Source organism: Ctenocephalides felis, unplaced genomic scaffold (assembly GCF_003426905.1).
Source record: "Ctenocephalides felis isolate EL2017-DRISC unplaced genomic scaffold, ASM342690v1 CF-g0.4_SCAFFOLD_03572, whole genome shotgun sequence".
In the NCBI taxonomy this organism is placed as follows: Eukaryota; Metazoa; Arthropoda; class Insecta; order Siphonaptera; family Pulicidae; genus Ctenocephalides; species Ctenocephalides felis.
Genome location: NW_020539726.1, coordinates 25,247,975 through 25,266,701, shown reverse-complemented (window position 1 = coordinate 25,266,701; position 18,727 = coordinate 25,247,975). Strand labels below are relative to the sequence as shown.

Genomic DNA, 18,727 nt, shown 5'->3' with positions numbered 1-18,727 from the left:
ACACAATTATTATTAATATTATTTGTATTTTTCAGGTAATCTATGGCCTCAGAGATTTCAATGTACAACTTGTTTCAAAAGTTATTCTAGAAGAAGTGGTCTATATCAGCATACAAAATACGAATGTGGCAAAGATCGTCTTTTTGGGTGCCCTTTTTGTCCTTATAGGGCCCATTTGAATTGGAACTTGAACAAGCATATTCGGAAACAACATCCAGAGCATAATTTTTAATTTTTATAAATAAATAAATAAATAACTAAATAAATAAATTATTAGACTCTCGTGTTGCCATAATAATCTAATATTACTTAGCAATTATGTTGTAGCTCTACTTTAAATTGATTTGGTCAGTTTATACGTAATATAATTTTAATGTAAATAAACTTAAATAGTATAAATTTGTGAGTAATATTGATACTTTAAAGTATATAAAGTATTTAATAAAATGGTATATCTTAACAAAATATTCGTTTATCTATATTATTTTTATTGTTTTGTAATTATTTGTAAACCGAATAATTTAAACAGAGAAGGTACTTCCAGAAGAGGTCGATTTAGTGCCATTTGATTTAGTTATTATTTTTAGAAAATAAAAGTATTTATACGTCTTTGTATAGTAAAACACTTCAAAGCAAATAAAAACAAATGCTATATCTTAGCTATATGAAGACATAAGTTTAAATACAAAACTAGACTAGAAGATCATCCGAACCAACTCGCCAAAAACTTGCTCTCATCCAATATACCATAAAGACTCAAAAAACTAACCTTTTAGATTTATTAAAGAACATATAATGTAAAGTGTTCTGTGATTTTATCTTATCCATTTTCAAATTTAAATTGTCTACCACTGGGCAAATTCTTAAATTGTTATATTTACACATGTGTCACCAAAATTACTGAATGCCTCACCAGACAGTTTGTAATTATATGGAAATAAAAAAACTTAACTAAATGTCAATATAATTATTTTTATTATTTTTATTGTAGGTATCGCAATTACATAGTAGCAGATTAGCAGTCCATTTCAAGATCATTGTTCAAGTTGATGTGTTTTGTTTGATGAAATTAGGTCATCTTGGTTAAAAACAACATTACATTAATCTTCACATTATAATTTGCATGCACAAAATAACACATTACTTCAATACTTCAATATCTCAACTAACCATTTTTTTTACATTTCATTCCAGACGTTGCAGATATAGAAAACTTACTGCTGAAAGGCATATCGTGTCCTCTATGTCCAGCAAGATTTCCCGATTTTGAAAAACTTCGTGATCACGTTTCCCAGCATCGTGCTCGTGCAAACGACGTGCCCCCCATGGGCTTCGTTTGCCCCAAATGCTGTAGGCGTTACACCCACCGATACACCTTGAAGAGGCACATGATGTACGAATGCGGCAAAGAGCCCCAATTCAAGTGCCCCTGGTGTCCGCACAAAAGTCACCAGAAAATTAATATTAAGATACATGTAGGGAGAATGCATAAGAATATGATTGATATGGTTAAGTTTGATTAAATATTGTTATTTACTGATTATTTGGCATTTTAGTAGCTGTTAGACGAAGATTATGAAACTTGCTGCTAGCTTGGCAGTTTATTCATAGAAATTAATAGATCATGTTTCGTTTGTTATAATCAAACTTCCCTCATTCTAGTTGGAGTTCCTGAACTCCACTCACAGTTCTGTCCTAAGTCGTTACTACCCATTATTAGGTTGGCAACTAAGTAAGTGCGGCCCACACTCTTAGATTGTTCCAAGTCAATTTTTAGGTTTTCTGATGTAGTCCAAATATAAAATATATTTTGTTATTATATATCAGACAATTCAGTTGTCAGCAGTAAAAAAGAGTGCACAAGCGATTGAAGTAAAACTTATTTGCTACTGTACAAAGTAGCAAATTTAAGTTAAGTAAACACATCATATAACAATTTTGAATAATGTTTATTGTTAATATGGTAACTGATGATGCACACATTTATTAGTGTCAACTATTATACACATTTATATAATGATAAATTATAAATTATATATTTAAAATAGCATTAAAAATGTGTATAATATTTAAAAACAATAAAGCAATTAAAGTCATTGTCAGCATTTAGAATTGAAGCTTCATTAGAGAAATGAAGTAATTGCTGATTAAAAAATTCTATAATATTCGTTTCCACAGTGAATTATGTTAAACAACGTCTAAACAAATATTGTTTTCGCAACTTCCCTCATAATTAACTTAAATTCAGTGACTGCTTGTATTTTTTTTACTTTACGCTTCGCGATATAATCTAATTCTTTGACCAGCTGTAATATCTGTCTTGCCTAAAAAATATTTTCCTTTTTAATAACTTCAAAGATTTATAGAAACTACAAAAAATATATAAAAAGTTTCTAATCAATAAATTTACGTTTAGTACACGGCACAAATGTTTCATTTGTTTTATTATTTTCAAGGAACAGGATAAAATATTCTTCTGATTTATGCATTTTTCATTTCATCAAGATTTGTACTACGATGTAACTTCAAAATGTTTATTTATCTATGCCGATTTCCTTATTGATATCGGTACGCATACAACGTTGACGCCGGTGCGCATACAACGAATCTCTATTCACGTACACGACGTCTAATCACAATCGACTCCTATAGAAATGATCTTATCGAGAGCGAATGACGAACAGTTCGGGCGTAACGGACTTGAATTTGTGAATTTGTGCGGATTTACGCACTAGTCGCGCCTAAAGAAGTTTTAGTTCAATAAAAACCAGATGTTTTTTGAAAGTGGGATAATAATGCTGCTTGAAAGATGATATAAAGTCATTGATCATAATGGACAATGCATTACAGAATAAAGATAACTTTATTTTATGAAAAATTTTCTCTGTTTTTATGAAAAAAAGGTTTTTGATTTTCTAACTAATAAAATTTGCTCTTACTTAGTTGCCAACCTGATGTGTATATATATATATATATATATATATATATATATATACATACATACGAAGCAAAATATTTATTGTAAATATCGTAAACCTTTATGTTATTACTTACACAAGTTTTGTATTCATCATTAGATACAAAAAATAGCTAGCTAACAATTTTAGATATATTGTAAGTAAATTCTGTTAAAATATAATCCAAAAATTTACAAAACATTAGTCTATTAACCTAATTGAACAAGTTTCCATAAACCACAAGTGATTTATTATTGAAATACCCAATGTATATATATACTTTTCAATATATCATAAAAAGTGAAAACTTGAGGCATAATTATTTCTAATATGAAATAAATAGTCGATATTTATCATGAGTTAGTTTTATAATCATTAAATTAATTTAATTATGGTGTTGCCCAATAAAAGTCTTCATTTTTATTTCCAAAAAGCTAGTTCTTGTACACATAATCCTCGAAATAGTTGTTATGATATTATTATAATTAGTTGAATATATTTTAGTTATTATGCACAGAATATTTGTATTTTAAGATATTTTGTTGTACCTTAATTCCAAAGCATAAACACTTAAGCTTCTCATTACTTACTCATTATTTAACTTATAAAACTATAAAGAGAAATAAATTTAGTCATTTGTTAGGTTTTCTTGTTAATAGAAAATAAATCATACATGATGATTTTGAGTGAATGACAATTTAGGTACCAAAATAACATCAAATATATATATATATATATATATATATATATATACATATATGTATATATTGATTCTTTATAATTACTTAATAACAATGTTCACAAAAAAACTTGTTTTTAGATAAATTTGCAAATAGTGTACTAAAAATGATTAACAATATTAATGAATGAACTAAGAAATTGTCATTTACTGTTTTGCATTATACATCTACTAAAATTGTTACTAATTGTTTGATTAATACATTTTGTAATTAAGTTTTTGTGATTATATATAGATATATAAATATTTCAATAAAGTACTATAGACTTAAAAGAGACCAATTATACAGCATATGTTAAATATACCACATAATTAATAATATAAAGAGCTTTTAATATTGTTCAGAAGTTTTAATTTCTCATACTATTTTATAATATAAATTTTAGCACTTTTGTGTGTGGTTTACAGAACAATAGGACATATATTAATATTTTTAAATGTTTCAGGAGAAATCTTTAACAACATGGAGCTAAAGAAAGTTTTCATACAGAATACGAGTCTATAATGTTTTTGGAAATTTACAAAACTTTTGCTTTTGTAGTTTTATGTGGATTTTGGAGCAACTTGGGAAACAAGAAAAAAGACAAGACTTTTAGGCAAGAAGAAAATTTACATGGATCGATGTCTTTTTGTATTTAATGTAAAAATAAAAAAACATGTTTAGATTTATGATGTTTTTTTTATTTTCTTATGTAGTTAGTTTATGATTTATTACATTTTATGCATGCAAATAATTATAAGTAGTTTTATCTCAAGGTCTTCAGCGGGGATTAGTGGTTAGATCTATGTTATTTCAAGTTCCAGGTGTTGATAATCGCCTGGATTTCAAGCAGCAGCGATATCGGTTTTTTGCATGGAAATATAGATAGCAATATGTTTCTTCGTGAAAATGTTAATTTCCTGATATTGCTGCAATGAAAATTCAACGGTACTACAGATTTTATAGTAATAATTTTATCAAGTTGGGCCTACTGTTGAGTAGAACTTGTTTAGTTGAACAAAGTCTCAAGTCTATTGAATTTGGTTTGATAAATAATTTTGGTAAATTTGAAATATAATTTGCTAACAAATATACTTTTTTTTCAGAACTTCGTCATCATACGAATTACCTTTATCCTAAGAAAAACTCACGAAGGTATTATGAATGTCCTAAATGCAATCGACTTTATAAAAGGGCAGGAGCAATGAAAAATCACAGCATAAATCATTGCGGCGTTGAGCCTAAACATCTTTGCCAATATTGTGATTATAAGACTCACATTCCTGGAAATTTAAGAAAACACATAATGTGTAGACATTGGAAGGATGTACAACAATAGTTATAAAACAACAATGTATTTTTGGTTAATAAAAATTGTAATTATTTTCAAAATTGCTTTTTTATTTTCTTGATGAAACAATTTATTACACTGATAGCCTTTTTTGGTGCTGTACGTAAACTTTGAGGAAGTAACAATAACTTCATGCTTTTCTCCTAGATTTACTTGTTTATTATTGTGCAGCACCAACTAACTTGATTTTATTCTTTTGTGTACTGCCCAAAATTTTATCAATGTATCACCATACACGAAGTGACTGTTATTAATCTATTAATCATTGCTTTCAGATATTTGGCCTGATTACTATGAAGATTTCCTCTTCAGTGACAATCAAGTGGAATGTGATCCTACAAGTATTGTGAATATAGAATCTTCGGATTCAGAAACCGATTGCTTGATCATAGACATGGGCGACGAGGAGAAGAAAGACCTTCGAGGATTTAATATTGGAGAAACAAAAAGCAGATCGGGAGTAGAGTATATTGAAGTTTTTAACCCAAATGGGAAGTTAAGAGGTTACAGATGTAACAGCTGTGACAAGTTATTTTCATCTTTCCGCCTTATCCGACGTCATAGAAAATATACCTGTGGAAAAGCAGCTTCGTTACAATGCAAATATTGCTCCTTTGCTTGTGTTTGGATGACTCACTTGAAGTCGCATATGTATAAAAAACATAGAGAACAGATCTAATCTGCATATTCATTTTTTGAAGTAATATAGTAAAAGGTTGCCAAGTGTGATATGGTGATCTTTACCTACTAATAGCGAGTTATCTCATTAACAACATAAATGAGTATACTCTTCCAATCTTTCTCATTTTTTCACTTTTTTTACCTATGTAGTAGGTTTGTGCAATATATTCAAAAGTTAATTTAAAATAGTATTCTACTTGTAACAATTTATTATATTGTATTATAGTTTCCACCGATAAATTAATTTATTCCAAAAATCTTTATTCCGTATTTGTATCCATACGGTCATATTTATTTTTTATAACATGTATGAAAAGTGCCTTAGTATATTAAGTCTATTTAAGGAATAACAAAGATATGTGTGTTATTTATAAAGAGTTAATTTATTTTTTATAGCTAGTCTTTAATTAAATTAAATTTGCACAGGGTTTGACCAAATGTTTATATAGTAATTTAACAAGATTGCAATTAAATTAGCACCTAAGCAATTCTTTTGTATGTTCTAGTGATACTTTCTATATTTTCGATATTACCAAATTATTACTCTGAACCAAATATAAACTATTTATTATATATTTATTAACCATTATTCAAAACTTAATTTAAAATTTATCTAATTAGTTGATTCTCCTTGTAACAATTTATTATATTGTATCACAGTTCCCATCGATAAATTAATTTATTCCAAAAATCTTCATTCTGTATTTGTATACATACTAGGCCATATTTATTTTTGATAATACCATATATGAAAAGTGCCTCAGTATATTAAGTCTATTTAAGAAATAGCTTATATATGTGTATTATTTATAAAGAGATAAATTATTTTTATAGCTAGTCTTCAATTAAATTAAATTTGCACAGGGTTTGACCAAATGTTTATATAGTAATTTGACAGAATTGGAATTAAATTAGCATCTAAGCGATTTTGAAAAAAAATTGTATGTTCTAGTGATACTTCCTATATTTTCGATTATACCAAATTATTACTCTGATCCAAATATAAACTATTTATTATATATTTATTAACCATTATTATTATTAATAATTTTGTATTCAATGTATTGTATTAATGTGTAATGTGCCTTTGTTGATCTTAGTTTAGAGTTCAAACTTATTTTTTGTTCTAGTGATACTTTCTATATTTTCGATATTACCAAATTATTACTCTGAACCAAATATAAACTATTTATTGTATATTTATTAACCATTATTATTATTAATAATTTTGTATTCAATGTCTTGCATTAATATATAATGTGCCTTTGTTGTTCTTAGTTTAGAGTTCAATTTTATTTTTTGTGATAGAAGATATATTTTGATTTCATTTATGTTTTGGTTATTTGATTTGTATTTTGTATCTTGTTATTTAAGTTATACTTTTTTCTCATAATATTGTTGAATATTCAAATGAAAAATGCTTTCTGTGTTAATAAAAGTTTTGCAACTCGTGTAAGATGTTTTGATATAGTCTTTAAATGTTTTGAATTATTTTTTAAATTTACAAAATTGATGTGAAAACTTACGGAATATATTTAAATACATTTTTAATAATAATTAATGACATTCTGCTCACAATTTGAATCTTTTCTGTATACGACATTTTAATAATTGTATTTATTTATTTATTTATTTATTTATTTATTTATTTATTTATTTATTTATCATATAGCCCACAGAGTAGCCCTAGGAAGACTTAAAAATACAATTTTAATAATACATATTATAATAATACAAATATACTAATATATGATATAACAATGAATTTATCATGAATTCCAGAATCAATATTTATTATTAAAAAAATTTATATAAAATCGCTTATAGAAAATATTAAGGTGATGAAGTGGAATTTTATCTGTTCTAAAATTATGCATTCGATATGTTATTTTTCAGCTGTCTCGCACATATTAACTTATATTTTTCAAAATATTCAAAAGTCGTTTTGAAGTAAGTTTTGCATTTTAGAAAACATGCGTCGATTACCTTTTTAAATATGCAGACAAGTGTGTGAGCTGAGTTAAACTCCAACTCTATTCAGGAAGAATAGTGTGAGAAGTTTTCCATTGCCATTTTACACCGCAGTACCTGAAATGAGCTTATTTGGGAGCATACTTTGGATCTATATTTTCAAGTGAAAATGGACATTGTTGCTGCCCGATATCAGGTTGCCAGAGGGGAGCTTGAACTCTTCCACACGAGTGTGAGCCTTATTCCATGGCTCCATATATAGAATAGAACAAAATAGAATAGCATAGAATAGAATAGAATAGAATAGAATAGAATAGAAAACAATAAAATAGAATAAAATAGATTAGAATAGAATAGAATAAAATAAAATAAAATAGAATAGAATAGAATAGAATAGAATAAAATTTTATTAAAATTATATAGTTACAATTTAGGTCATTTATAATGCATAATTATTCTAAAAATGTATTTATAAAATAATAGGAATTATTTAGTAAATGATTTTGGTTTTGCATCTCCATCCATCAGGTAGCTTATTATAGATCTTGGCCCCCAATGAAGGTATATTCTATAATATATATATATATATATATATATATAATATATTAAAGTAAATATAATTGCATAAAATAATTAATATTAGTTTATCCCATGTATACCAATTTCGATCCAACTAACTACCCTTTCTTTTCCAGATGGTGGTTTCGATCACAACTCCGAAGAAAAAGAAGAAGAGCTTCAGGAAAACACTCGTAAACAAGTGGAAATCTTGCAACATCTAATATTAAACTGCGATGACAATACATCTCAGGTTGTCAAAGAAGTCAACAGCGCCAAAAATCAAGTTTATACCAATATGAAGAAAATCAGCGGCAACCCGCGTCAATTGTCTTTCTGCGGCAACGAGATCATCGAAGTGGCCAAGCTGAGGTCGGAACTTTCGGGCCACCAACCCGCACCTTGTTATACCACTATCACCTGTATGTCTCCGAATGCCCAGACTAATGAAACTTTTTCTTGTCCAAGATGTTCTTATATTACTCATACGAAACATGCTTTTTCTATACACTTTAAGAGGGCTCATACATTGAAGTTGAACCAATAATTGGGACTTTAATTGTAGACTGTTTGGATGATTCATATTTGTAGATATTGTAAGAACAGAGTGAATTATAGTACAATAGCTTATAAATAATTTTAGATTTTCTTATATATATAGATATATACAGAGTGTCCCAGATCTTGCCGTCAAGCCGAATTGGGGTGATAGTATTAACTTACATGTCCTGAAAAAAAAATTAGAAAAATATTAATCTCACGTTGTTTGTAAATTATGAGTTCTTAAGTGAAACCTAGAGCTTTGATGCAAATATGGCAATTTTTTGGTTATTGTGGTTAACTTTTATTAATTTTGTTCATTTAAGCTTTGGAACCGCAACCGTGAATAAAACTTCTAAGATAACAGTAAAAAAGACGCAATTGCCCCATATTTTCAAAAATTAAGATTTCTGTTGAACTATAAATTTTAAATTTTTAAATCTGGTTATTTGAGGTTGCGCGTTCGACAAACTTTTGAACTGAATGTTATTAAAATGCACTAGCAAAAACCATGTCATTTTTCGATTTTTTATTTTTTACTCGAAATTTTTCAATACTAAATTTTTAAGTATTTTACCATTTTACAATCCAGATTAAATGCGCCAACTTTCTATTAAACTTTCTTACACATTTTAGTACTTTTTTTAAAGAAGGCCCTTTCTAAGTCTACAAATTGTAAAAATGTTAAATTTATAGTTCAACAAAAAGACTTATTTCCTTAAAATTTGGGCAATTGTGTTTTTTACTCGTAATCTTGAAGGTTACGGCCCCAAAGTTTAAATGAACCAAATTAATAAAAATTAACCACAGTAACCGAAAAATGATCAAAATTTCATCAATCAAGCTCTAGGTTTCACTCAAAATCTCATTATTTCCAAACAATGCTAGATAATTCATTTTTCTATTTTTTTTGTAATCCTCGAATCAAGGAATTTATTTTAATAAAACAGAAGGAACTAAATAAAAAATTATTATTGCAACGTTTCGGAACTATGTACGTTCCATTTCAATAAATATGTCAAGAATATGATCTTGATTAGAAATAAACAAACAAACTAATATGCAAAAATAAATAAAGAATGTATAGATTATGTATAATAAATCAGAATGTATAGATCCATAATTATATTTAGTATGATTACTTGTTTTTTTAATAATTTATCCATTTTACACTATATAAAAAATGCAAATATAATAATTATAGACATTCAAAATCACTATTTTTGAATTATTCAATAGATATTAATTTTTATTTATATAGTTTTTTAATATATTTTTAAACATTATTTTGTAGTTTATATTCTCACTGATAGAATATAGGATGTTTATACTTGTGATTTACTTTTGTATAAAATTATAAAATATCAAAAAAATTCTTTAAGAGTGCTATTTTATTATAGTATTTCCTGAAATCATAGTATTTAAACATGTATGTATAGTGTATCATACCTTGAATATTAATTACAGTTTGAATTAAAATCGTAGTGAATATAAATTGATATCGAGAATTATTGTATAAAAATAATATATATAACATGTATTTTATTAGTTATGCTTTATTTAGTAGTTAAAAATTATTATTTTTATTATTTAAAAATTATAATTTTTTGAATATTATTCAATATGAAAAATGTGCATGATCTCCATGTTTCTTCATTTCTTTTACTTCTTTACTTCAAATTATAAAAATTTTTGTAGGTTGATAAAATATATTTCTGTTACTTATGATGACTATTTTTTATTTTCAGTCACAACCAACCTCTCGTCACCATTGGTAGCTGAAACATTTGAACAGCTTAAAGATAAAGCTTACAGATGTAAAAAATGCAAGGAAACCTTTACATTTGAAATGAATTATCTGTTACATCGCGAAGTTTGTGATCCGGAAAAGATTTTTATTTGCCCTCAGTGCAAAAGAGAGTATGCTTCAGCTCAAAGTTTCTATAATCATCGAAGATATGAATGTGGAAAACCTTTTGATCATAAATGTCTATATTGTCCATATATGACCAGATTGAAAGGAAACTTGAAAGGTCATGTGTTAAGGAAACATCCTGAGAAAAATGTTGGATTAAATTTACAGCTTTAAATGAAGAAGATTGAGCCCATGAGTCGATAGACAGTTAAAATTTATTTTAAACAATTTTTGTTGTTTTATTAATGAAATGAAGTGTATTTTATTACTGTTTTTTGTTATCAAGTAAACTAATGATGCATGTGCAACTGTTAAGTTGTTTAATTAAAGTCGTTCAATTGCAATATATGATGTTTTACTAATAGGTTTTTCAGAGCAAAATTAAAATTTGGTTAATCAATACTTATTTATATCATTACAAATATGGTGTATAATAATTACTAATTTTACTATTCCAAATTCTCCAATTTTTTTGTGTGATATTTAAAACACATCCCAATAATTTGAATAATTATTTGAAAATTACATATTTTTTGTTTAGCAGATGCTGTATAAAGTATAGTCATTATTAAATTGAAATTGTATAAATGTTTTGAAATAAATTTATTACATTTATTATCACATCGATTTTGAAATATGATCAAACTGCATTTTTTATACTAACTGTTGAAGTTACATTAATTTATAAATGATGGTTTGTTAATTTTAGCACGAATAATAACTCATTAAAACGCATTAAAGAATGTTTTATACATAAATAAATTATTAATTTTCCTAAGTAGAAGTTTGTTTTTATCAGAAAATCCGATTTGCTAATTTTATGTTTTCTCGACGTTCCAAGCCATTCTGAATAGAATGAGACCAAATTTGGAAAAAAGTATGTGTGTGTGTTTGTGTGTGAGCCGATTTTTGACCTTTCGTCGACGTTTTCTCAAAAAACGCTTGAACCCATTTTAAAAGCCATTCGATGTATCTCGATGAGGACTATCGTTTCTCAGTTTTGCGCAACGATCGGCAGAGCCGTTTCTTTGTAATTTTTAAAAAAGTGTAAAATTTTATTTTTCAAATAAAGAATTTGAAATTTCATCTAAATATCTAATTTTTGGGAAGTTCATGCAACTTGCTGTAAGGCAAAACACCACTAGCAGCCAGTTTGTATTATTGTTGTTGTAGAACTGATGAATCATTAGGATTTACTTTTCACAAACAATGACGATAAAATCAGATTAACATTTTATCATTGTTTTTATAGCTAAAATGTTGAACTAATTTTATCATTCTTTAAAAAAATTTAAATACTAATGATTTATCAGTTCTTTAGTATCAGTGGTGTGCATCAAGTTTGTATAATTTAATGCTCTTGCATAATGTAGTGCCATCGTATGTATATCAAATTTATGTATGAAAATGCAGTATTTAGTAGAAATCAATTTTAATATATAATAACATATTTAATTATTTTCTTTTCAGATCCATATAGCTATTTACCGTCTAGAGTTGCAATATCTATTCCCAATCCGACGACTTTATTCAAAAAAATTTCAGTTCGTAATACAAGGACAAAGAAGTACCAGGTAAAATTGATGTGCATAAAATGCGGAAAGCAGTTTTATATTTATTCCGAAAATCCAAATGTAGTAAGAAGATGTTTCCATTGCCCAACCTGCTCCTTGGAGCGTGCTTCTGCAGATAGACAAAATAATAACAGTGATAAGTTGTAAAAGTTGTAACTTTAACAACATATCAATGATTTATTCAAATATCAGGAATAAGTGAATTTTAACAGACATTTAAAAAAAAGATAGTGATATTTGGAGACACCAGGAAACATCAGGAAACATCATGCCATCGAGTCAGCCATCTAAACAACCAAGATTAAAATGACAATGATGTTGACCTTCAGCATTTACTTCTTGGAACTAATTTTTTGAATGTGCCTCATTTGATGAATTATTTATTATTTAATTTTTATTGAATCCCTACAACATTCCACTTTTATTAAATACTGTTAACTTTATTTGGTTATTACTGTTCAATAGTTTTATTTTAATTTACATCCAAGAAATGAACTATAAAGTTGACAAAATTTTCGAAATGTTATAGATATAGGTTTTATTATCAATAAAACCTTACTGGGCCAAAGATATGTAAAAAAATGAAAGATGATGAATTTGCATATTTTTACAAATATTTAGGAAGTATGCAAATTTATATTCAGAAACAGATCATTCAAATTGCACATTTGCATTCAAAAATAGACAGTCTCGAATAAATTTTAATCACAATATTATAAATGTTTTATTACATTTCTAGTCATATTAATAGTATTGTTTCAGGGAATATATTAAATTAATTACATCACTTTATTAATGTAAAAAAATTTAAAATGTGATAAAAATTTATATAACCAAAACATAAAAAATATAATATTTATCAAAAAACCAATGCCTATAAAACAATATGTGATATTTGATTTTTTTTAATATGTTTGTCACTTTTTGCCAAATGTTATAATTTTTTGTTATTAATTCTTCTTTAAAGTAATTAAAATATAATTTAAGCTATTTTGAAATACAGTTAAAAATTGTATTAAGATAATTGTTTTAGATAATAAGTTCTCTAGAAAGTAGATTTAAAAATATATTTTATACAACATCTAATGAATTTATATATGTTATTTAAAAGAAATGAAATATCAATAAATTGATTATTCTCAAAGTTTTAATAATTACTCTCCTTATTCTGGTGTCCATTAAATGTGTGTAACATAATGCTCTTCATAATATGATGTTATGCATATTTAATTTATATACATATTTTATAATTATTATCCTAAGATATTTTATAATTTTCTTTTTAGATCCCTGTAACCATTTCCAGTCTTCAACTTCAATACCTGTTCCCAATCCTCCGATTTTATTAAATAATATTCCAATTCTTAACATAAAGAAAAAGAAGTACCAGATAAAATTGATGTGCAAAAAATGCAGGCAGGAGTTTTATATTAATTCTGAATATCCGAATATACCAAGAACTTTTTTGGATTGTCCAAGGTGCTTTACCAGGTACCTATTATAGCCCTCCGCAAATAAAATTTCCTAAATTTTCTATACATAATTGTAACTTTTTTTTATTATAATAGCAGGGTTAAGAGGAATTTTAAGAAACTCGTATATAGTAAACATTGAGTTGTTTTGAATCATCGGAATATTAATAATAATAATCAAGTCAATCAAGATCAAGATTGAAATGATGTGGACATTCTTAAGTGCAATTGACTTACTGGGCCTAAGTTATTTAGAAGTCTGTTGATTTTTTTTTTAAATTTTTTATTGTATCTTTGCGAACTGCACTCAAGTCTTCAATCCAAAATTTATAGTTATTATTATCATTTTGGATATTATAGTGCAATTAGACAAAATTTATTATATGACAAAGGCAAAATGATATGTTATATGGGAGAAACCAATTTTGTGAAATATATTATTTTTTGTATTATTTAGTTATTTTAGTTTTTATCCTGTATTTTCTTTATAATTAATTGTGCTTTTGGAATTTATTTAATTATATTCATAGATGAAAACACGTGTTTTCAAATATCTAGCTGATGGCAACCAGCAATCTGGACAACCAGGATCAACATGTGGATTTTGAACAAGAATTTGCAGACATTCAGCATTTTTTATTTCATAGAGCTGTATTTAGTGAATTTATCTCTTCTGGTGAACTTTTTCTATTTAATTTTTAACGAATCTTTGCAAAATCCAATCCTATTAAATTATATTAACATATTGTTTGTTTAATACTTTTGTTATAATTTACAACTAATAAGAGTGCTATGTAGAAGATAAAATTCTCGAAATACAAGTTTCACAAGCTAGAATGCAATTTCATGAAATATATTTTTCTAAGTTTTTTCCTATTGTTTTTTCATTTAGTCATTTTAGTTATTAATTGATTTAAGTTAAAATAACTCATAATTATATTCGTGTTTCAAATTTATTTTAACCAGATCGATATTAAAACAAGGTTCATAACTCCATATTACAAAAAAGTATGTTTTTACAGATGTTTTTAGGTTAGATTCATAATTAGTATCTATCTATATATTTAGTACATTTCAGCTTAAATGAATTCAAATAATATCTATCATTGTTTTTGTATTACATACTTAATTTCGATAGTTATATGATATACTATATATAATGTTTTCTAATTATCTTATGTAATTATATAAAATATTTTTTTATATTTTCTCTCAATATGTACAGAATTTTTAATTATAATGTATCATTTTCATTTATTACCATCTCTATATATACCATTTTATTGACCCTTTTCACTCGGATGCATTGAAAATTCATATGAATTTCGCAATTAGCGAGTGGAAATCATTAAATTCATTTTATTGCATAAAAAATTCATGTATACAATTACTAACAATTTCACATTTTTCCTCATTTCAGTTTCCTATCATGATCAATCTGATCCAAATAACCAGTTTTACATTCACAATTCAAATGAAACATATAACTATGGATCAGGATTTGGTGCTGAATCTGATTTTTGGAACCATCAACAACATCAGAGATCTGAATTAAAAAAGCTTCATACTTGTTCTCGTTGTCTGGGAAAATTTTCTTCGTCCAGAAGTTTTTGGAACCATCAACGATATCAGTGTGGAAAACCAGCATCGAATAAATGTGAAAAATGCGACTATAGAACTATTTTGAAAAAAAATTTGAAAAGACACATGATAAAAAAGCATAGTTAAATTGACATCTGTTGATAATCTGTAGCCAGATTTCACGTTTAATCTATTTATTCACAACGGGAATGTCCTTAACATAATTTCTGTCTATAACCGTTGCCTAGCAACGTCGGAAACTGATTTCACAACAACTTCTGTCCTCGACATTTCTTGCCGTATTTTATGAAAAGAGGATGTCCTATTCGGCGATGGATGAACTGTTTTGTGGCCGATAACGTAATTTGTCACGTAAATATCAATGTGTACTTTTCAATGTTCAGTTTTTATTTTGTGAATAGCTATTTGTATATATAGCGATGTGAAAAAATGCTTAGTTTTTGGGAAACGCAGTTCATTAATTTTAAACTTTTCATAACCTTTTTAATATTTTCATAACGATATTAATTATCTGATAAAGATACTGATTTTAAAAATCATTAACTGTTATGTTAAACCTCTGCATTTTATTATCTTTTTATTATTATGACTTCATTTAATTTTTAGAAATATGAAATTAAATCATCTCATTTACTGTTTACATTTCATACAATGCTCTGTTTGTACACTTATAAACATTAGTGCATTTTAGGCATATAAAATATGATTTGTGAAATTCACAGTATATATTCATAATAATCTATTTGAAAATGCATAAAATTATTATTAATCATAAAATAAGTGAAAATCTGATGCAAAACTCTTGCTTACCTTACCAGAAAACTTGACAGAAATCCTGTATAAAGAAATACTGGCGTCGTGTGCACCGGGCTTTACATAAATAGTTAAAATAAATATTGTTAAATTTGTAGAATAAATATTTAAATTTTATTACAGCTTTATAGTTCACACCCAGAAGTTTTCTTTTATGAGTAAAACTAATATTGTAAATTTTACTCTAGAAACAATAAATTGTCTCTATTTTATATATTTTTTTGTTTTATATTTTTTATTTTGAATAACTTTTAGTACAGTGATTTTCACAATAAAAAATATTGTTGATTGTATTTTTTTATGGTTGTATTATTGTTTTCCCCAGTCGCTGAATGGTAAGAGCTCTTGTTTTTCAACCAAAGGTTCCAGGTTCGATATCCACTTCAGACAACATGATATCAATCGTGATATCTCTAAAAGTAAAGATGGTAATATATTTTCAGGTGAATCTAGGCCTGTTGGAAAAATTATAATAATTAAGGGCATTAAATTTCTTCTTGTGCCTTTTTAAAAAGCAGCATACTCATATAAAAAATGTATACCTATGAAATATTTTGTGACGTATTCCTATAACAACTTTTTGTAAATTTTAAGAATACTCTTTGTATACTTTTGGCCAATAAATATATATTACAAAAATGTAAAAGGTGGTTTGTGTTTAAAAGTAGTTAACAAAATATAATTCATAAATAAATCAATAAAAGTTATTCAAACCAAAGGTAATTACTTTATTTTCATTTATCACATTTCTAGTTATCACATCAACTCTTGGACTAACTTTAGATGATTTTTTTTTTCAGATGTCAGAAAATTCCTGAGCTTCGTCGAAGATTCAGCAATATTCATAAGACCTTCAAAATTATCTAAATGTCCAAACTGTAATAAGTGTTACACTTATGGCACAGATTTAAGACGTCATATAAAAGAAGTTTGTGGAAAATATCCAGCATTTCGTTGTACTATATGTTCTTATTCATCTTACAAGAGACATAATTTTAAAAGACACATTTGGTTAAGACATAAAATGGTTATTGATTGAATGGGAATAATTGTATATACTGGTTTAAAATAAAGAATGATATGAAGTTATCTTTATGATTATTGAACTTATTGATTTTCAACAGAGGACGAAGAATAAATAGTGACAATACTCGATCTGACGATACCAGTCCCAAACTATTTCTTGGAAACTTGCTTTCACTTTTGTCTTCTCCATATTCAAGAAAATCCAGCAATTCTCTCTCATCATAAAGTGTTTTTAAATATTTTGTAAAAATATTGTGATAAAATTATTTGATAACTAACATCTTCTATGCAGGACTGCACATCGACTTCAAAATATATGAGCAGAACAATTTGTTTTTTAATATATCAATTTCATCATAAGTTGAATATAGTATTTTCCTGACTTTTTCTCTTTTTTCCAGGAAAATTCTACGCGTCCAAAAAATCTTTTTCTTCCATTGGCAAAGCTCAGGACCAAATACCAGAAATGGAAAGTTTTTACTCTTGTCCTCTCTGTGGGAAAAGTTACACATATTGCACTAGCAGAGATACACACTATGAAAAATGTAAACTTATGTATAATAGCAAATCTATGGACAATAAACGACTTTACAAATGCCCGAAATGTGGAAAGCCTTACAAAAATTCTGGAAGTATAGCAAATCATCTGCGATTGGAATGCGGAAAGGAGCCTCAATTTCGTTGCACATTATGCGATTATACATCCTATCAGAAATTTCATTATCAAAGACATTATTCATCTAAACATAATTTGGACATTACTGAGTCTTCATCTAAGTCAAATTTACAAGGGATACTGCCAGGCACAGATCATACGTATTATTAATAGCAAACAAGGTTAATGTTATAAATACGATGATATGGTATCATAGATATTATAACTACATGGACTGTTAGTCTAGCGCAAAATAAGTGCATAAAGATAAAATATTTTTTATATTCATTCTCAATATGTACAGAATTTTCAATTTTAATGTATTTTTTCAATTTATTAACATCTCTATATGTATCATTTTATTAACCTTTTCCACTCGGATGCCGCCCCTCCAGCGGTAAAATACATATGAATTTCGCAATCAGCGAGTGGAAAGGGTTAATTTTATTAAATTCATTTTATTGTATTCAAAAATGCATTTCTATGCATATAATTACTAACCATTTTAATTTTTTTCTCATTTTAGTTACCTATAGTGATCAGTCTGATCCAAATAACCAGTTTTTTGGTCACTATTCAGATGAGACATATAACTATGGATCAGGATTTGGTGCTGAATCTGATTTTTGGAACCATCAACAACATCAAAGATCTGAATTAAAAAAGCTTCATACTTGTTCTCGTTGTCTGGGAAAATTTTCTTCGTCCAGAAGTTTTTGGAACCATCAACGATATCAGTGTGGAAAACCAGCATCGAATAAATGTGAAAAATGCGACTATAGAACTATTTTGAAATACAATTTGAAAAGACACATGTTGACTAAGCATAGTTAAATGCACAGATCATACGTATTATTAATAGCAAACAAGGTTAATGTTATAAATACGATGAT

At 26.8% G+C, this 18,727-nt stretch overlaps 1 protein-coding gene across 1 annotated transcript; it reads left to right on the top strand.

Moving 5' to 3' along the window:
• Positions 1-904: 904 nt before the first annotated feature.
• LOC113388292 (zinc finger protein 709-like) lies at positions 905-18,668 on the top strand. Its single transcript, XM_026625689.1, has 12 exons — positions 905-919; positions 992-1,082; positions 1,195-1,475; positions 1,663-1,732; positions 4,783-4,986; positions 5,303-5,539; positions 8,375-8,659; positions 10,526-10,810; positions 12,163-12,266; positions 16,479-16,581; positions 17,581-17,982; positions 18,361-18,668. Exons 1-12 carry the CDS (start codon positions 905-907, stop codon positions 18,666-18,668), a joined length of 2,385 nt encoding a protein of 794 aa, XP_026481474.1.
• The last annotated feature ends 59 nt before the right edge of the window (positions 18,669-18,727 follow it).